This window comes from Podarcis raffonei, chromosome 1 (assembly GCF_027172205.1).
Source record: "Podarcis raffonei isolate rPodRaf1 chromosome 1, rPodRaf1.pri, whole genome shotgun sequence".
In the NCBI taxonomy this organism is placed as follows: domain Eukaryota; kingdom Metazoa; phylum Chordata; class Lepidosauria; order Squamata; family Lacertidae; genus Podarcis; species Podarcis raffonei.
The window spans coordinates 72,855,936-72,877,397 of NC_070602.1; the positions used below are offsets into that span (position 1 = coordinate 72,855,936).

General features: G+C 42.3%; 1 protein-coding gene across 6 annotated transcripts in view; it reads left to right on the forward strand.

Annotated features, from left to right (window-relative positions):
- The window catches only part of PTPRJ (protein tyrosine phosphatase receptor type J), a 75,460-nt gene extending 59,419 nt beyond the window's left edge, over positions 1–16,041 (forward strand). For all 6 annotated transcript variants that reach the window (XM_053393322.1, XM_053393299.1, XM_053393290.1 and 3 more), the window contains 15 exons: positions 2–265; positions 1,434–1,562; positions 2,165–2,366; positions 2,508–2,623; positions 4,719–4,809; positions 6,050–6,091; positions 6,832–6,840; positions 7,657–7,744; positions 8,211–8,301; positions 8,597–8,670; positions 8,766–8,900; positions 9,868–9,987; positions 11,632–11,792; positions 13,059–13,194; positions 13,681–16,041. In XM_053393322.1, coding sequence (XP_053249297.1) covers positions 2–265; positions 1,434–1,562; positions 2,165–2,366; positions 2,508–2,623; positions 4,719–4,809; positions 6,050–6,091; positions 6,832–6,840; positions 7,657–7,744; positions 8,211–8,301; positions 8,597–8,670; positions 8,766–8,900; positions 9,868–9,987; positions 11,632–11,792; positions 13,059–13,194; positions 13,681–13,839 — 1,817 coding nt within the window. In that variant the 3' untranslated portion in view covers positions 13,840–16,041. The remainder of the gene's footprint in view (position 1; positions 266–1,433; positions 1,563–2,164; positions 2,367–2,507; positions 2,624–4,718; positions 4,810–6,049; positions 6,092–6,831; positions 6,841–7,656; positions 7,745–8,210; positions 8,302–8,596; positions 8,671–8,765; positions 8,901–9,867; positions 9,988–11,631; positions 11,793–13,058; positions 13,195–13,680) is intronic.
- The last annotated feature ends 5,421 nt before the right edge of the window (positions 16,042–21,462 follow it).

Genomic DNA, 21,462 nt, shown 5'->3' on the forward strand with positions numbered 1-21,462 from the left:
GATGCTGCAAGAGTGGAGGTGTTGAACTGCATGCAAGTCGCCAAGCAGCCAAAATTGATTCTAAACTGGTCTAATCCAAAGGGGACGTTTGCTGGCTTTGGAGTTGACGTCTTAAATAGTACTTGGGGCAGCAAAAATATATTGGAAAACCATACCACAGTAACAGATTTGAACTACTATACCAACTACACTGTAAGAATTGTCACACATTCGTGTGGGAAAGATAGCCATCCTCAGGAAAAAATATGTTCCACAAGTATTGGCGGTAAGCATAAGGTTGCTTTGTCTGGGGTTGTTGGCAAGGAATGCATAATGGAAATGGGTTTCTGAACTAGATAGCTATTGGCATTACATAAAATAATTATATCACATTGCAAATTTTAGGCCCAGTGAAAAGGTGTGTGTTTGTCAACAGAGATAGACGTGGGTGTGTGGTTGTTTACAAATTTAGAAATAGTTTTATGACCACTTATTTGAGAAAAAGAGTTTTTCCATTTTTTGCTAAAGGAAAACCTCACAGCTGGAGAGTTCATATCTTATTATCCTTAACCCCTTTGTCCCTTGTTTTTATTGCAATTGTGTCTGTTGGGGTGGGTGGGATACCAAAACTAAAACAAAAATAAAACAGAATACCATTAGTATATACAGCATAGAACCTTGTAGTACTTTCAAGATGAGCAAATTTATTATGGCACAAGCTTCTCTGGACCACTTCAATAGAATATATTGGACTGTAGGTATTGCGTGAAAACTAAAGTATTTCTAAGCAAGAAGGTGCCAGTCCAAATAGGAACATCTTACAGTGCTTTCAGAAAATATTAAGCTTTTGTGAAGCTCCATGCAAAGGAAGTTGCACAGTTGTGGGGCAGCCACCAAGAAAAGTCTCTTACAGTTTGACTTGGAATAGAGGGCCTTAAAGCTTTCACAACAACAATGTTTGCTGCTTGATCCTTTGTTGTTTGCTATGTATGTAAACCACTGCAAGGAACATACATGTGGTGGCATCATGCATGATGCAGTTGCAATGTATAGTGGCATTTGGAGCTTCTGAATGAAGTGGGTGACTCCAGGTGGTAACTTGCACTTTTAAGAGTTGTAGAGTACAGAAGCCACCATACAAAAATCATTTCAGCAAATCTCAACATAGCTAATGTGCTATACAGATAATCAAGAACTAGGCTATTCTTTGCAAACAGGCCGTTGTGTTCCTTTGTAGTGCTGCAGAAAGAGATTTGATATACAAAAATTGTTCCCCCCACATTCCTTCCATGTTTGTTTTATTTGTTTTTATATGCTTTATACTAGTGGTTTACAGGTTTTACATTGTATTTTTGCTTTTACGTTTACTGGTTTTATGTTGTACACTGCTTTGAGACTTTTAAAATATTAAACAGTTTATAAATGTTTTCAGTTAACAAATATTTGTTTTCCAGACCCTCCATCTCCACTTACAGCCCCTACCATTGTGGGAACCACTCACAACTCCTTGACAGTTCGGTTCAGTAGCTTTAATGCAAGCCATGGACCTTTAGTAGCATATGCAGTAATCGTCACATCAAAAGGTAAAACAAAAACAAAATGCATGGCCAGTACAGCCATTTTATCATTTATTTTTAAAAATCTGTCTTTATGTAAGAAGCTCTGTTCCATACTTTCTCTTTTGTTTTAAAAAAAATAGTAGAAGTAAAATTCTGAGAAGTAAAATTTAGGGTTGATACCTGCACTATTGCAATGATCAGATCTGATTGTTTCTGGCAACGGTAAAGGAAATGTCAACATTTTTTGGGTGCAATCAAGATTGTATTGATTCCTCAGCAAAACCAATTTTTGTATCCCACTTTGTTTCATGTTTATATTGCTATAGAGCACCTGTCAGCATGGTATTGATAAAAGCTATTATATCAACCAAGATAGAAACTTGAACGCATTGTGTTTTGACTATACACGATTTTGGCTTTAGGCTCAATCCCCAAAATGTAACCCCCATGTAACTTATGGGTTTACTTCTTTTTTTAACTTAATATTTTGTTTTTGGACAATATTGAAGTAGCCGTTGAATATTTTACTGCTATTGAACTCTATGAGTATCTAAAAATCTATCACTTTTTATTTTCTTGATAATTATGGTACATGATGATGTATTCTCATTTTCCCCCCCATACAGATGTAGTCTCTGCAGAGGCCTTGAAATATACCTATGATGATTTCATGAAACGGGGAGCAGATGCTTACGTTGCATATGTCAAAGATGAGCAAATGCGTTCCTCTTCCTCCTCCAACAGTGAACAGCATACTATTGAAATAGGAGACGGATCCGTAACACATGGTTATGTCAGTGGGAAGTTAATCCCACTTAATTCATACAGGTATTTTAATTCTATTTCTAACTCCATTTCCCTGAGTCGTGTTGATGACTAAAACATAATAAATGAGTAAGACACACTTTTTCTTTTAAAATCAAACTCTGATTTCAAATCCCCCTTTTTTTCTCCTCTGCCTTGCATTAGGGTATATGTTGCTGGTTTTACTCGCATTGACTATTTGAATGACACCATCGACGAAAAGGAGAGTTATGTCTCATTTTCAAAAATTTCAGATGCTGTTGTCTTACCTCAAGATCCAGGTACATTTATTTCATCATCATCAAACCTTTTATTGACATCACATCCAAACATACAAAACAAATCAATACACAATTACCACTTCCCCAGTGGCAAAAAACATTTGCTAAAAGAAAGGAGGCAGAGCAGTCTATCGTCACATCTCTAGGTCTCCAGGGAGATCAGACATCTGCAGTGTATTTCAACGACAAAAAAACAAATAGAGATATTTAGCCACTAACTTGGTGAGCTCCTGATCATCCCCCAGTAATAGAAAATGTATGATCTCCAACTCTGGTTTCCATTTGGGGATACAGAGTTGATCTAGAAATTGCTGACTGAGATCAGCATATAGTTTACAATTAAGAACCATGTGTGTAAGGGTGTCCACCAGGTGGTCTTCACATGGGCAAGTTCTTTCTCCTTCCACCCTGCCTGAGAACCTTCCCCAAAGGAGAACCCAGTTCTGTTCCCCTCCTTGCCAAAGCGTAGCCTTAGACCTTTGTGTTTCAGAGTACCTTTGCGAGCAGGGTATATAAAACCAACCCTGTGAGGTAATACGTTGCCACCACTCCTTAAGTCCAAACAACCTGGAATTCCTAGACATTACCGGGCACCCCTAAAATTCTAGGGAAGCAAAAGCTAAAGGCCAGATCCTCTGTTTCCAGAGTCTCAGGTTAAACACTTACTCAGTAGCAAGTGACCAAGAGATTGGGAACTAGATTCAATACCCAAGAAGACAGGCATCAATCTTATATGGTAGGTTTATTAAAATTAGTACAGTGGTACCTCGGGTTAAGTACTTAGTTCTTAACCTGAAACTGTTCTTAACCTGAAGCACCACTTTAGCTAATAGGGCCTCCTGCTGCCACCGCGCCACCAGAGCACAATTTCTGTTCTTATCCTGAAGCAAGCTTCTTAGCCTGAAGCACGATTTCTGGGTTAGCGGAGTCTGTAACCTGAAGCCTGTGTAACCTGAAGCATATGTAACCCGAGGTACCACTGTAGTAGCAGAACTCCAAGGTCTGTAAAATAAAATAAAATTTAGAAATGCAAACCCCACAGTGAGGACCAAGTATACCTGGCAACTGTAGAATGCAAATGTACTATTGGGATTGCAGTGGAGCGCTGGGAGGAAAAAGGGGGAGAGAATGGAGTGTCACAGAATACTGAACAGAAAAATCCCACAGTGCACCATTTTTTCTTGTGAATCCCACTTAAACATGGAATCCTGCATGTATCTAACAGCCTGACCTCCCTTACCATCTGATGTCTTGTGTGAACTACACACTGGATTGGGCATAAGGTCCTAGTACTAGCTATTGGATTTTCTTTGCTCTTGAGACTTTCATCCGCTTTGTGGCTTGTAGTTGAGTCAGATGTGCCCTGGAGCAGGCTCCAGTTCACCTTATGGGAATTTTCCAGTTGCCAGCTCATGGTCAGTAGGGGCAAAGCCTTAACCATAAGTCCTGGTTCAGAGGACACAGTAAGAAGGACCTTAGAATAATAGATATGTAGAGTTGGAAGGGACCGTGAGGGACTTCTAGTCCAACCCCCTGCAATGCAGGAATCTTTTGCCCAACATGGGGCTTGAACCCACGACCCTAAGGTTAAGAGTCTCATGCTTTTACAGGCTGAGCTATCCTGCCTTGGCTGAGCTCAGTGCAGCACCGCAGTTAAAAGGACTTGAGGAAGGAGCAAAGCAGCTGCAAGCTCCTCTCTGGGAGCCCACACAGTTGGCTTACTATGTCAACTGAACCAGGTCTGATATGTGTAACAGGGGCGAGACCTAAACTCTGATTTGTTCAGACACCACTGAATTGCACTGAACGACTCTTTGCTTCCTGAGAGTTCAGCTAGCAATGTCTGCTCATTTTTGCTTGTTTGGATAATGGGAGATTCAAACAGCTCACTGAATCGTTATCCTGCCCAATAATTTTACCCAATAAAATCTCAGTGCTGAATAGAAACTGTGAGCTCCTGCCTAGCTAAGACAACAAAAGCTAGTGATTGCTGAGAGTACACTTGAAGGGCCCTTGTTAAAACCTTGTGGTTGTTGTTTTTTCGCCTTGTCGTTATGACTTGTAAAGGAGTTAAAATCGTTTGTTTCTTTTCCAGATGTCATCACAGGAGCTGTTGTTGGATGCATTCTGGCTGCTGCTGTTATTGCTGCAGGGATTGGTTTTTTCATCTTCTGGAAAAAGAGAAGGTATATTAGCTACTGCATAATTCTTTACAAGGATGTAGTTGTGCATAACACTTCATGATGCAGGTCTCCGCTGCTTCTCTTTCACGTATTTGGAATTCTTGGGCTCTGTTTCTACTACGCATTCAAATCATTTTCAGGCTATCTGTCTTAGGAAGGTCAGGAGGCCTTAATTATTTTTTATCAGGGTGTAATAACTCTGCAGGTAAGAAATAGGTACTCCTTAATGAACCAGCTAAGTCCAAATACAGAAAGTCCTGCCAAACTGTGACTTGAAAGGTCAGCAAAGGTTGGTCTTTAAAAATAACTAAAGCTGCTTTACCTCTTTTCTTAGTCTTTATTCTCTGAGTTCCCCTTGGCCACAGCTGACTATTCCAGGGATACCCACCTGATACAGTGCTCTTGAAGGGAGTTGACATTTTATCAGAAGTCATGCCCTGCTGATACTATTTTTTTTTTCTCTTGGGAAGGCTCTGTGGGTGGATTTTGTTCACTCTCAGTGCCTGATTGCCATAAAGTTGGTCTAGAAGAAATTCCTCCCTGATGAGATTGGGCTTGCGACCCTGGGTAGTAGTTTCTTTTTGGCCTTCATGTGCAGCTTGGATGGTTTACTTCCTCAAAGGCTCTGGATCTGTTGCTCTGCACACTGTTCTTCATAGAATGCTGTGTAATCTGCAATCTGCAGCGGAGGAAGCAGCTCGGGTGCCTGGGGCAGCGCACCCAGGGGCGGAGTGAGCCGCCCATAGGGGCGGGGCAAGGGCAGGGCACACCATATGGGGCCTCCGGAGTCTGCCTGCCTCCTCCTACTCAGCCGCCCTACAGCTGGGGAGGAGGCAGCGGGTGGAACGCTTGGGCAGCGTGGAGCCTGCGGGCGCCCAAGCTACTGCGTCTCTCCCAGGAGAGATGCATGGCTCGGGCACGCTGCAGGCCCCGCGGTGAGTGCCGCCTGGCATTTTGGTGACACCCAGGGTGACCCACACCCACAGCACCCCCTCCCCCCCCCCGTCTGCAGTGTGTCAGTTCATCTTTGGGGAAAGCTGTGCCTTGTGGCAAATGGGTTGAGCCACATGGACACCAGTACTTTCCAATCCTATATTTGTTGCTTAATGGAAGGCATAGTTTGTGGCCTGATGTTGGCATTTTAGCCAAACCAGTAGTTGTGGAAAGCTTTGTATTTTTTATTTCAGTTTTTCCAAGAGTGAAAAATGCAACTAACCCTTTTTCAAAATCTACAATTCTACAGGAAAGGTGGAAAAAACAACCAGGTGCCATTTACCCAATTAGAGTGAGTTGACTATTACTATCTTCTCTTTAGAATATACTGAGGATCAATCAGATTTGGCTTTGTTTTAAAGTGGTGAGGGAGATAATTCTTAGAGTGCTTTAAAAGTATTTTGGGTCATTGAGGTCCTAATAACCTATGTTATAAAACTCTGTTATGATTAATTGGTGTAATAATGTGTCAGAATGCCTGTGTAAAGATACTAAACAACATGCAAAGGTCTCTACTACAACACTACCTTTCTTCCTTGGTGGTTAGGTGTGGGGTGCCCTGTTTCACCAGTATTAAATTCAACCTAGTTTCTATGGCTCTAAGATAGATTGTGCATTGTGTGTGCACAGGGGAGTAGGGTTATACCTGTCCAGGTAGGGGCACAGCTGGCCCATCCGAGCCTCAAGCAACAGCAAAGGATCCAGGAGTACCCCCAAGCTATGTGTAGTAACTACTGGGTTGCTTTTTCTTATCCTTCCGGATGAAGCAATTTATGTGAGGAGTCAGGAGAAATAGATGCAACTAAATAATTGGAAATGGCAGGAGCATAGCTTAGACTATAAAGAAGATCAATTTTTAAAGCTATGCTTTTGCTCCAAAATTTAATTGGGCGTTCTTGTATCACAGCAGGGAATTTGTAGTTTATGTAATACTAGATCCAAGTATTATGTATAAAATTGTTCTGCTCAGTTAATAAAGACTGTAACTAATGTGTGCGATTTTTCTCTCTTCCTTTCCGCCTTCCTCTGCAGACCGAGAAAGTAAGCAAATAATTTACTATACTCTAGATGAATAATAGAAATAGTGCTTGAATTCATGCCGCTCATTTGATTATGTTTTATTTCTGTTTAGCTTCTCAGAGAATGCTTAGTGCTTTATTTCCTAAGCAAACGTGTTATGTTGTGTACACTCAGCACTTCAGCTGTCAAAATATGGATTTGGAATTTCTCAGTTTCTGTTGTCCCTAATTCTCACCTTGTTGGACTCCAGCATGCCCTTGGTGTAGGGGCCAGATTGCTACCTGTGAAAATTCATGGCACAAATAAGTCGAGAGCAGCCAGTGGCAGCTTGTACCTTGGCCTCCTGGTGGCAGCATCACTGCCACTTACCTGGGAAAAGAGGGAAGAGGCAGCTGCAAGGTTTACAGTTGTGCTGAGGTACCTGCACAATGCTGACCTCCCCACTGCCACACCTTCCCCCCTCCCTCTATTTCTTAGTAGGTGGCAGCAACGCTGATGTCAGGAGGCCAGGCGTACACCCAGCCACCCCTCCACACCAGCTATTCCTGAAATAAAACCTCTAGTCCCTACTGGGCTGTGACCCTTTTCTATGTCAAGAGTCTGTGCTAGGCCCAAAACAATAGATGGCATATCTCAGGTACTGTCCCTATGAAAGGGAACTAAATGTGCCTGGGTGGCTCTGGGGACATTCCAGCACTGCTGCCACCATCTTCAGGAGACCATGTGTGCACCACCACCTCTCCCTGGCAGCTGCTCCAGAAACTGAGTTTTTAGCAAAATAAGTGTGTCCTAGATAATGTCGACTACTACAAGGTGGTTGTTTTTTGTTTCTTTCAGATCCAAGTTATTTAAAGTGGAAGACTTTGAGTCTCATTTTAAGAAACAGAAAGCTGACTCAAACTGTGGATTTGCAGAAGAGTATGAGGTATGCATCTGAAATGTTCTTAGCTTTTTCTCTGTCGTCATAATGTTTACATTCTTCCACATAAGAGCTCAGCTACGTAGCTCTTGTGTTGTAACCCACCCCGGGCCCTTAGGGTGAAGGGCAGGAAATAAATTAAATGATGACAACAACACATGCTTCCTCCTGCACAGCTGAACGATTAAGACCGTCCCGTCTTCGCTGAACAGTTGGAAAAGGAAGGTGCAAATAGGACTTGAGTCCCTGCGAAATCTGAAATTCATGTTTTGAGGTGGATTTCATTATGTAAAGAGCCAAAATTCAACTGTGAAAAAGCCATATGCAATGGGAAACAATAAGCAAACCTAACAATTAGGAATTACCTTCCCACAAAGTTCAGTGCTGTTGGATGTCATATGGCCAAGTGTTGAAGAACCATTTGCATGCCATGAGGTAAAATAATCCTAAATTCCTTCTCTATTTGCTGCAGGAGCTCAGGCCTGTTGGTACAAATCAGCCCAGATTTGCAGCTGAACTACAAGAGAACAAAGCAAAAAATAGATATAACAATGTCTTGCCATGTAAGTTCCTCAACCCTACTGCTACTAAAAACTAACCGGGCACTATCACTGTGCTAGAATCCCTTCTCCCCCTCCACCCCTATCAGCAAAGTGGGCTAGGATCAGACTCTAAGGCTACTTTTAATCCTAATTACTACACCATCTATATTCTTTCATCTGGTTCTTGGTGTTTTCTTTATTTAGTGGCTTAATTCATTTTATGTGGTGTGTGCTGTGGAAAAAGGAAAATATATTGACACATCCTTTTAATAATAATAAATAATAATAATAATAATAATTAATTATTTTTTTGCAGATGATATTTCTCGTGTCAGACTTCAGATCCATGACCATCCAACCAATGATTACATTAATGCAAACTATATGCCGGTAAGTGTTCCCAGCCTATTTTAAAAAACCTATAGTGTTTTAATGACAAATTTATAAATGAGAAAAGTGGTATTCAGACCATACTTTGATTGCAGGGTTACAACTCCAAGAAAGAGTTCATCGCTGCACAAGGCCCTTTGCCCAATACGGTGCAAGACTTCTGGCGCATGATCTGGGAGAAGAAAATTTATACCGTTGTTATGCTGACTAAATGTATTGAACAAGGCAGGGTGAGTTTTCGTTAAAGTTCCGAAACATGCTACAAAATGTTGCTGTGCACCACAACCGCCACAAATTTTGCAGCTCAACGATTCTAAAAAATTTAATTCACTGATAAAAAAAAACCCCTACCAGTTTAAGACCACAACCTGGGAAATTGGAAGCTAAGATTGATGCCTTAACAGATGTACCCCGCGATCAGTAATAAAGTTGTTGAATCCACATGCGGAGGATAAAGATGCCCCACATTGCCCTGGTTTTGTATTGCCCTAAGTTTTTTGTGTGGCACTACAGTAAAGCGGAACGATAACAGCTTCTTATTCTGGATTTGGGACTGCAGCATCATGAGTGACAGAAGAACGTTCCTCGGCTACTGCCGTGCTTAGGCTTCCACCCAGCAGGCATGCTGCAAGACCTCTGGGGTTGCTTTGAAGCCCGAGATGCTTGCTGGCAGTGGTAGCGGGAAGCAGGCTACCTAGGCAAGATGGTGCTGCAGTTGATAATAAGGGATAAGTGGAAGGATTCAGCACCTCTTCCAGCCCAGCTCTTATTTTGCTCCTGATTTGTTTGGTGTTTGGTGTTTTTAATATTCTATTGGGAGCTGCCCAGAGTGGCCAGGGAAACCCAGCCAGATGAATGGGGTATTAATAATAATAATAATAATACCCGCCCCAAACCACTTTGCAACAGAAAAGACTTGTGAGTTAAGAACTGTGTTTGATACTCTTATGCAAGTCCCTACAAGGACCTTTTAGATGGGAAAAGGGCACTGGCCTGCAAATGCATTGACATCTAAATAATTACGTAACTCAACAGGAGAGGAGAACAATGGGGGGGCATCTTTACTGGTCCCAGGTACTCTATCCCACCCCCACCCCCCATCTGGTCCTAAAGCCAGTGTCCCCAACCCTTACATTTCTTACATTCCTTTTACTTTTGTGGACCTATCATATAAGTTGACATAATTTATATTTCTAGACAAAATGTGAGGAATATTGGCCAAATAAACAATCCAAAAGCTATGGAGACATAACAGTAGCCATGACTTCAGAAATTCCCCTTCCAGAGTGGACAATAAGAGATTTCTCCATGGAAAAGGTGAGTTGTTTGCGCGCTCTCTCTCTCTCTCTCTCTCTCTCTCTCTCTCTGTGTGTGTGTGTGTGTCTGTGTTTTGCTTATACTCTGGATTGATGACGTATCACTTAGGCTGCAATCCTATGGGGTCCCAGCAGCCATAGGGTACATCACATTTCCTTGTCAGAGACACCAGAGAGAGAGGGTTCTGAGAAGGAGTTCTGCTGTCTTATCTGATCTCCTTGTCACTACAGAAACCTTTGGGCACTGATATGACTGGGCATGATTTATGACTGGTTTTAGAAACTTCTGTTGGCCTTATTATTCTGATTTTGGAAAAACAACAGGGCTCTGGATTCGACACGTGACCTACCTTTTCAATGTGATTTGTTGCCTGCTATTTATTTTAGGTTAATTTACACCTCGTTTCAGATTTGGAACAGGCAACAAAATGAGCTCACAATAAAAGCGTTTCTAATTCTGAATTTTAGAGATGGGCAGAATCCACTCCACTCAAGTTTGAAACTTTTCATAGAATCATAGAATTGTAAAGTAGGAATTTGAATGAATTAAGCAAGAAGATGTCTGCTGAGACCCTGAAATTAAACACTGGGTAATTGGGAAACATCATAATTGGGAAAATTGATAATTTTCAGATTGAAGAGGCTCCTAAATCTCCTCATTCATCACTAGGAGCAAAGTAGAGCCTCAGAGTCTCTATATTTGACACACCTTTCCCATGTGAATAAGTTCTCTGAAACCATGCTGTTCCCCCATAGTCATCCAGGGAGGTGTGTGTGGCAGGCGCAGTCTACCAAGAGGACCAAATAGGCCTAGAGGTCTTGTTGCTCCCCTGGCAATATTTCATAGCCCTCAACCTCCAAATTTCCCTTCCCCAAAAAACCCACCCAATCCCAAAATGCATTGCGTGTGAACTACTCCATCACTAGTGAAAACAGTCAAGCTAGATACAGTGGTACCTCGGGTTAAGAACTTAATTCATTCTGGAGGTCCGTTCTTAACCTGAAACTGTTCTTAACCTGAAGCACCACTTTAGCTAATGGGCCTCCTGCTGCTGTCGCACCGCCACTGCACGATTTCTGTTCTCATCCTGAAGCAAAGTTCTTAACCTGAGGTACTATTTCTGGGTTAGCGGAGTCTGTAACCTGAAGCATCTTTAACCTGAGGTACCACTGTATAAAAATTTCACTTCCCTGATTTATCCAAGCTATTTGAAACCATCAAAAATACACTCAGCTTGCAGCAATTCCAGAAGGTGTACTGAACCCAGGTCTTAGGTCAAGCACTCAGAGGATAGAAATATGAGTTAGCTCAATGAAATGTATTTGGCACTTGGTGTGAGTCTCATACACTTTTAAACATTTGTTTCTTCCTCCCCTGACACTGTTCGCCCTGAGCAACTTGTCACTGTCCCTCCTTCCACAGCTGTCCTTGGGGCCCAACCCTTCCACTTAGCTTTAACCTGCCTGCTTTTTTTTCTCCATTCCGCCAAGCCATTCTCATGGCTCACGTTTTCCTGTGCCGGGCGCTACAGAATTGCCAGGAAGCGGCTTACAGGCTTAATTTTTTTATTATTATAAAATACTTCGTGACACCATTCTTCCGAACCCTAATGACTACTCCTGTTCCTCGATTTTCCTTTCTAAGAGTGATTCATCTGAAAGTCACCCCGTGCGACAGTTCCACTTCACAGCCTGGCCAGATCACGGTGTTCCGGAAACAACCAACCTCCTCATTAACTTCAGGCACTTAGTACAGGAATACATGAAGCAGAACCCTCCAAGTTCTCCTACCTTAGTGCACTGCAGGTACAAATATTACTTTCTGGAAGGGGAGGGGAGACTCCCAAGTCTAAGTGGTATCCTATATACAGTTATGTTTATGTGGAAGTATGGGAGCTGGGGTGGGAATCTTTCAGTGCCACTGCTTATAAAGGGATGTGAACTCACAGGGCCTTAACACATGCAAAGTTGGGTATTCTTGTTTCTATTGCCATTCTAGTTTTCCATACAGTCACTGATTTTCAGGTGAACAATGGTAAAGGTAAAGGACCCCTGGACGGTTAAGTCCAGCCAAAAGCGACTATGGGGTTGCGGGACTCATCTCGCTTTCAGGCCGAGGGAGCCAGTGTTTGTCCGCAGACAGCTTTCCGGGTCATGTGGCCACCATGACTAAACTGCTTCTGGTGCAACAGAACACCGTGACAGAAACTAGACCGCACAGAAACACTGTTTACTTTTCCGCCACAGCGGTACCTATTTATCTACTTGCACTCGCGTGCTTTCAAATTGCTAGGTTGACAGGAGCTGGGACAGAGCAATGGGGCGTCGCGGGGATTCGAACCACTGACCTTCTGATCGACAAGCCCAAGAGACTCAGTGGTTTAGACCACAGCACCGGCCGTGTCCTATAGGTGAACAATGATACAGCACCTGATTCTTCCAGGCCATTTCCTGGGCACAATCTTAGCACTAGCAAGATGAATTTACCTCACTCGCTGCATATTTAGAGTTACTTCATGTAGAGGTGTCCAACTAAATGGAGTGAGGGCAGGGACCAGACCATTATTTTGCTTTCTGCCCAGTTGTAAGAAAAGAAAGAGGCAAGGCCTCCTTTTTAAATAGATGCACACTGTAGACCTGTGGTCCTTCCAGATGTTGCAGAACTACAACTCTCCTTTCCCCTGGCTGTTGGCCTTGCTGGCTGGGTCTCTTGGGAGTAGGAGCCCAACAACATCTGGAAAGAAATAGGTTTCCCCATCCCTGCCTTAGACAAACAGACAGCTTTTGCAATGGGCTCCATCTCCTGGGACCGTGTTGCCAATAGGCTCTAGGGCCACTTGACAGGTTATTTCTCTCTACCTGTGCATCACTTCTGTGGAGGAAAAGGCATCCACCGAGAGTATTAAGAGCAGCAGAATAGATTGTGCGTGTCTTTTTTTCTTTCTTTCACAGAAGAAAGATAATTATGCTGTGTTAAGTGATCCTTAAACCGAGATATAAACGAGGATTTAGGGCTTAACTGAAGGCAAGCACAAAGCCATTAAATACATATGCAATTGTTTTTTCTTACAGTGCTGGTGTCGGAAGGACGGGGACATTCATTGCAATTGACCATTTGATCCATCAAATGGAGATGGAGAACACTGTTGATGTGTACGGTGTTGTATATGAGCTTCGAATGCATCGGTCTTTAATGGTGCAAACAGAGGTATGGGCAGGATGCTATTCTAAGCACGTAAATCAATGACCTACACATGGCGTAGCAAGTAATATTGTCACCAGCCTTCAGCATTGTTCCAGTTGATTTAATATTTCTTTTGACAACCTGGAGATGCAACTGCAGACACCAGACCTAAATTTCTGAACAATTAACTCTGCACCGTTATTTCAGTTTCTGTTCCTATTGCTCACCTTGAGGGCCACTGTTGTTGATTTTGAATGCTGAAAAAAAAAGAAATGCCTTTCTTGCAGTCACTTTCTATATGGGCTTGAAGAGGCAGATGTTTTAAAACTGCGAGATTTCCCCCCTTTTCTTTCATATAATGAAATGGCAGTGGAGAAGCCCAAGATGTATGGATGCATTGCAGTTGTTGACTGCAGTAATGGGCATAATCTCTCTTAAAAATGATTCATCATATGAAATCTCTGCTACATATTCATTATTAATGTTATTGTTATTATTTCTCTCCTTTAGGACCAGTATGTCTTCCTAAACCAGTGTGTTTTGGACATTATCAAATCCCAGAAAGATAAGAAAACAGACCTTATCTATCAAAACACAAATGCCATGGCAATCTATGAGAACCTCACACCGTTGCCACATATTGGGAAGGCAAATGGCTACCATGCATAACTGCAAGGGAATGACAAGCCTCCCACTTCTGCCTTTTACATAAGTGAGGAAATATGCACTGTTTTTGTATGTCTTTCTATACAGAAACTTTTTCCACTTTTTAAAAAAGAATAACTGAAGATGTACACATTTTTAAAAATGCCAATGGGAACTGTAGTTTCTACAATAGTGTTAAAGGGAAAATACACTGTATTTTACAGATGGATTTGAAGAAGGTGAAGAAGCATCACATGATTGGTGTATTATCACTGAATAAATGACGGGATCCCTTTTTGAACTTCAGAAATAATAAATGACACAGATACTTAAAATCAGGTTTGAGGGTCACTGTTCCAGAGATGTTTGTATGTATATTGGCTTTTCGCCAACAGAAACCTACGTTATCAGTGACTGCTCAAGTTCTTTTTGTTTTATTTAAAACGGGAACACAAAAATTAGCAAATAGGATATTTTATTATGTACTTGTGCCTTTTTCTAGCTGTTTTGCTATAGACAAAATGATCAGAGTCCTATATTTTTGTATTGAAATTCTCGGTTGAAATATAACATTTAAATAATATCAATATCAATTCTCATTTGGAATAGCTTTGTTGATTCTTCCTTCATGGAGGTGGCAACCCTTTCTTTGTATTTTACTGCAGTCTGCAGAGACTTTTCGCTAGAGGCAATTCACTTGATTGTGTGAGGACTGGAGCAATTGTGTGACACCTTGGCTGTATAAAATTGTATTAAATTGTGGAATGGAGCCTTCTTGTATGGTTTAGCTGAAACTTGTTTAGCTTTGTATTCATGCGTCGAGATTAGTACTTCCCACTTCTAAAATCTTTTAATACCAGTTGTAAGCATATTCACGCACTTTCAGTGCTCTTCAGAACCCATTTGTGCCTTTGTCTGTGCCTGAAACTTCCTTTTCCTTCACCTCACTGTCCATAGTCCCATTTTCACTCACTGCCAATGAATCTGGTGAGCTGAAGATGTCATTGTCTGATGTCACGATTCTACTTCTGACATGCCTGTAAACATGTGACTCCCTAAACCGATCTAAGCATGAGTGAGAAGAAAGGTGGCTGAGGTCAGTGAGGGCAAAGTGAAGGAAAATGGGGAAGAAATGAAGTGGCAACTGCCAGTGGAACAAAAGGACATCAAGCACGTTAAAAATAATAAATAGCAAATCCTCAATATGAGTATTCCCCCCAATTGGTTTTGTGGAATATGCTAATTTCAAAGCAAATATTGAACATAGGAGATGTTTTGCCTAGCTTTTAATCATGTAAATACAAGCCCATCAATGTATTGTGGAAGCAGGATTGTTAAAGTACACACTGGCTACATAAACACTTGACAGGGTGGACTGAGCTGCGTGAAGAGGCAGTTGTGTGTCAGGTCCACTAAATCCAGCATTACCACACAGGCCCTCAGGTTTCACAGCAGTTTCAGGAGAGTAGTGGTGCTGCCTTCAACGTGTGTAGATAGGAAGGAGGCAGCTGCTTCTCCGTGTAGTTACAACCCATCTCACTGGGAACTCATTGAGTGCCCGCTATCTAGTTAGCAGTTAATCCAAATGTTGCGGTTATCACTTGATAGCTTATCTCCTCAGTTGGTCTTGAGGGATGGCCTTTAGTGGTGTCATTCACAGAAGAGGAGGGCTATGTTTCAATCTGAGCTTTAACTTGTTTTCTTTGTGTGTTGGTGTTGTAGTATGTGTCTTTGTCGGTGGGAGGGGGGGGGAATGAAGGACCCACCCTATCCAGGTTGAAATTTTTATGTTCTCGTATGTGATAAGGATTTATTTAAAAGTGCAATATTTGATTTACTGAATGAACGCTTGCCTCTATTTCCATAGAGTTTTACTCAGGTTCAGTATCTCTTCTTAGTTGTTCTGTGGTTTAATGTTCTTAAATGTGTCGTTTGTGGAAGACTGAAGAACTCCTATGGCAGAGTGATCCCAGGAAGGTCCATTGACTTTGCTCTGTTTCTATAAAAAGTAAATGTTCTAAAGATCTACTGATTCTTTCAGCTGCAGAATATGTTTTAGCCAGTTAAAACTGAGGTATATATTTTTAATGTTGTTGTATCAAAGATATATAATTGCTCTACCTTTTGGTTTATTTGTTTGTTTGTATTATGCTGCTGTAGTTGTAACGGATACGATTAATGAAAATTGAAGGGTTCTCCATTAAATTAATTGTGTTGGTACACTGATGGTGAAATTATGAAGGTATTCGTAATGAAGGACTTGTGGCGTGGGAAGTGGGAGGGGTTGTGGTTCATTATTCTTTTAGTCAATGCGCTGGCAGCATTAGGAACTCTCTTGAGTGTGTTATAGAGCTATCTGTAAAGTATTGGAGCATTGTGGGCTCCATTCCTCAACTTTCTTTGGTGCAAAAACCCTTTGAATTGCATTGAGCTTGTGCAAAGCAGGCAATATGCTTGAGGGGATTAGGGTGCTGAAGGGTATACGGTAAGCCGCACTCCATGGCTCTGGAGTATTTAAAATTCTGCCTGTGGGGCAAAATCTTTTGGAAACCAATAGCTCAAAAATGGGGAAATGATTGCTAATACAGTTCTTCTCCTACCAAAGTCTGTGACTGGTGGCTTTTTATATCTATGCCTTAGGTAGAATGACATTTGGATGTTGGTGGTTGGACCAAATATATACATATTTTTAAAAGGTTGAAAGAGGGGCCCCACTAAAATATAGATTAATCTGTTTTATACGTGCCACATTCCAATGCAGGGGTCTTCTACATAGTGGAAGTGAAATCCTGCTTGAATTTGGGGGAGAGCCAATAAACCCTTGTTGTTGTCTCTGTAGATCATTATCCAGGAAGAGGTTTTGCACAAGATTTGTCTAATGTAATAAGCAACGATCCTAATCATGCCATAATTGATGCTAGCAGTCTTTGTGCATCTTGACATAAAAACAGTTAGCATGCAAATAATTGCACTTGTGAACTCTCCTTAGAAAATGGGGTCTCAGACCAAAACTGGCCTACTGGGGTTTTTTCTTTTTTCTTTTTACAAAGTGCCTGTCTACCATAAATGACTGCTGTGTCTGAAAAGTTACCAGAATGTATGTCTTGTTTCCTGTTAAAATAAATGGCATCCTTTCAAGGCAATGCAAATATTCTTAAGAATGATGAGGGGAATCTGGACTTGCCCTTTCCTGTGGACAGAATGGATTGAGATCCAGTGCAGACTCCCACTGAAGGAAGTGAGGACTGTTTTTCTACAAATATCTTTCCCTGTGCTTTTCAGTGACACCTTCCACACCGACCTGAAATGTCTCCCAATCCTGCAGTGTAGTTGGGGATGGGGACACAGAGGAGCTATAGTAGGATGAGAACAATCAAAAGTCATCTTTCCCTTTCTTCAGCAGAATATCCTACAGGTAGAGTTCTGCTAATCAGGATCCAGCCCTACATGCCTAAAATTTGTGCTGGTTGAAAACATTAGATCAATTAAAAGTTGCAGGATCATAGGCCCAGGGTTCAAAGGTAATTAAATTTCACTTAGGCTCCACTCATTATGGGGGTGTAGGACTTGGGCAAAGAAAATAGGGGGAAGCATAGGAGCTGCATGCTCTTTGCCTTCTTCAAAGGTGGTGTTACCCTCCAGATATGGCTGAATTACAGCTCCTAATCAGCCCCTGCGAGGGATCATAAGCTGCAGTTCAGCAATGTCTGGAAGGCAACAGGTTTCCTCACCCCTGGCTTAGATTCTTTCTCTTCCTTTCAGTTAATCCCTTGCAGCTCATTCACCCTACCTCATGAAGATGTTGATGGATGCTAATAAAATAATGTAACTCCTGATAGGCATCTTCATCAGGGTACAACTGTGCCCAGTGATAAGTTTATAGCAGGCATAGGCAAACGCAGCCCTCCAGATGTTTTGGGACTACAGCTCCCATCATCCCTGACCACTAGGGATCTGTTAGCTAGGGATGATGGGAGTTGTAGTCCCAAAAACATCTTGAGGGCCGAGTTTGCCTATGCCTGCTTCATAGGGTTTGGCCAGAGGCAGTCTAGCCTTCATTACTAGCTGCAATCAATGGGGCTGTCAGGGCAGGACTTTGGAGCTCAGGACTCAGCAGAACGAGCAGGGAGACCCCCAAAAGTAGCAGCGTTGGATTGCCTCATTTTCAGCATATTACTATCTAAAGAGGACTATTAAGTCCAGAGCCTAAAATTGCCTAACTATAACTGAGTGCACATCATTTTCATAAGCCATCTGTGTGTATGAGAGAGGGGGGGTGCTGTTTTAGTTCATGCTGTAAAAACTTAGCCCTAAACATTTGCACTTGATTACCTGCCTGTAACGGGAACATAACACAATGGTCTGTGGATGTATTATGCTAGCCCATCCTAAGCATTTGTTTTACCAACAGGTCTGAACTTCCTCTTAGTCAGAGTGTAGAAGCTCATCTGGGGCAGCAGCAAAGGGCAGCTAACTTGTCAATTATTTGGCTTATTCTTTTTACCACTGTTGGGTTGTTATTTTTTTGCAGGTGGGGGTTCAGACACCAAAATGCCTTGGTCTGCCTCCTTTGCTGACTGCAGAGACAGTCCAGCAGGGTACATATCAAAACTGGCTTGAATCGGAAGAGTTTCTCACTGGTCTGCTTGTTATACAATTTCCTTTTGATCTACGCTTTGAAGTTATAAAAACACCTCAGAGTGCAAAATTATGTTGCTTGGAGTGTTCAAATCATCCTTTTTTTAGCCTTAAAACTTGGGAGTAATAACCTATGGGTCAGGATTCAAAGGAAGGAGAGAACAGTTCATGCAGGCAAGAAGCTTGCTTGTTTGCTGTTTTCACCACTGTCAAAAAGAGAGAAGTTGTCATTAAGTTTGAAAAGCAACTAGTCTCTTGGGCAGTGGAACCTGCTGTAATGCCCACATCAAGCAAAATCCCCCATGCACCCCCCTTCTTTGGATGCGTGCCAGTCTCCTTGTTTTTATTCTATTTTTAATTTCCAGGCAAGGCATGATTTTGAAAAGAGAGTATTCTTTGTGCATCGGCTGTTGCTGTTATAATTGTGTGTTCAAATGATGTACAATGTTCAGTGTTTCATTCATTGTACAGATGTTTGCTGCATACTGTCCTTAATTTTAATTATCTGATTGTCTTTTCAATGACATAAAAGTAACTAAATAAAACATTGACACAATATGTTTCAGTGTATGTTCTTCCTCTGTGGTCCGTGGTAATTTAATCAACTCCCCTTCCATTTATCTCATTCTAGGGCAGTTTCAAAGACTTAAATCTCAATCCTTAAACAGTCTTTAAAAAATCTGTGGCCTCAGGTGTGTGTTTGTTTGTTTGTGTGTGTGTGTGTGTGTGTGTGTGTGTGAGAGAGAGGGAGAGAGAGAGAGAGAGAGAGAGAGAGAGAGAGGAAGTATACAAACACCCACATGTTATTATATGGAGTGATGCATGTTCAAGCAGCTATGTGGTTTATTTGCATGTATTTTGGTTGCTGAAAAGATGTCTTTAGTTGTTTCATTTGCTGCTGCTTATTTGCACCCTGTCACAGGGCATAGGAAGTGGTGGACCTTCAGATGGTTTTAGACTACAGCTCTCATCATTCCTGACCATTGGCCACCTTGGCTGGTTGCTGATGGGAGTTGGAGGCAACATCATCTGGAGGGCCACAGGTTCCACCTTTGCTTTAGCCCCACTAGAACTGCCTGGTCCATTTGAAACCAAGTTCAAATGTCCAATATGCATAGCTAAATCAAAGGAGTCAGAATGCCACCAGGCATGAAATTAATGAAAAGTACCAGCTGTAGATATTCAAAGAGAAGTAATTGTAGCACTAGCTTTCCCTGACAGTGCAGTGATCAGGTCACCTGCTCAGTGCTAACTCTGTATTCCTAGTTGGGTCTTCTTCATCCCAAGGGACTCCTGTCCCACTTCTGCAGCAGTCTACCCTGCTGCCATCCCCTCCCCCATCTGCTGTCTAGATACACAGCACTGAAGTGGTCTGTGTATAATCAGAATAGTTAGGTGCTCTTCTGGGCCCGGATCTTCATAACCCTAACCCATGCTAACACAAGTAAAGCCAGGCCACCTTCAACCAGCAGAAATCTGGTTAGCTCCCACTGTAATACATGGATGTAGGATCATCAGCATTGCTACAGCCAACAGACACCTCTGCTGTCAGCTCACCTGTCTGCCTACAGCTTCCTCCTCTTCCTCTTCCCCCATCTCCTGTACTGAAATGTTATTAGGTACTGTTGGCCACAGTTAATGGATTGTTCCAACAGCCAAAGATCTTTTTGATCCACCTCTTATTTATGTGTTGTTTTACTCAGTTTCTGTAAACTATAATCATCATGACCCAGTAAAACAACCGACTGGCAGACTAACCATTGGGTCTTCAGCAGGTAACCATCTTTGCAAGCGTGGAGACCTGTCAGCTACTGAGGGAGCTTCCTTTTCCACCTTGGGGCTGCCCCCTCCTTTTCTCTGGAAGATACTCTGTCCACGCTGTCTGGTATCTTCTGCGAAGCCCCTGTGGAGGCAAGGAGAAAAAACTGATAAAGGAGTATTCTTGTCACAGGTGGAACTGATTAGAGTTTCCTCTCGCTTTATCCACCTCACCAGATGCAGGCAAGGTGAAAGGAATCCTTATCTTTAGGAAGCCGACTAATATTTCCTGTGTTTACCACCTTGCTGCCTCACCTGTGCATGCAAGCACACGCGCATATACGCAGGGACAGAAGAGAGGATAAGCAGCGCACGGATCCATTCCTGAATCTGCATATGGAAGAAATGAGTACAAGGCTAGATATGCACCTCAGGTGGTAGGCATCTGTTCACAGGTGACACGAAAACCACAGGAAAGTTGAAGTGCCGTTCTAAAAAACATGCTTCTGCAATATCATTGACACATTTAAAAAATTGTACACAGGCACATTTAAAACTTCCTTTCTGCCGTTCACATCATCAGCAGGAGAGAAGCTCAGAAGCATTCAAGTGGCATGTGTAACATCCATCCTAAGTAGCCGTTTCAGTGTGCAAATGATAAAGCCTAGATTCCAGCAGTCAAGCGATGAGCTAACAGCTCTGAATCTCATTGCCCAGTAGGAGTGCAGGGCTTGTAATTGAGAATAAAGATGAGAAAGGTATCACAGCTTCATTCAAAATGGGGAAGAGATGCCACAGATTGCAACAGCATTTCCGTTTTGTAATCAACACCTCTGTGACTTGAGCCTGTCTTGGAGAATCACATTGTTTGCCTTGGAAGCCTTTACCCCTAGTTCCAAATGGATGAGCCTGGTTGCTGGTAGTTAACTAGAGCCATGGGGAGTATAAGGTATCGTATGAATGCCTGTCTAGCAGCAGTGCGAGATTACGTTTTGCATGTAGCTGCCACTGGGAGGAATTCAACATAACGCTAGACAGATTGCACAAGCATCTTTGCTTGCCTGGTGGAATGATCGCCTCTCTCCTTCCCCCAGTGCACTCTTCTGGGAGTTCTCCTTACCCCCAGAGCCAACTTGGGCGGTATGGGGGTGCACAGGGAGAGAAGAGAGAGGAAAGCACTATTGCATTACTGGAAGTTCTTCTGTGGGCTTCTGCTGGCAGGACTAATGAGTTGAATCCAGTCCAATATAG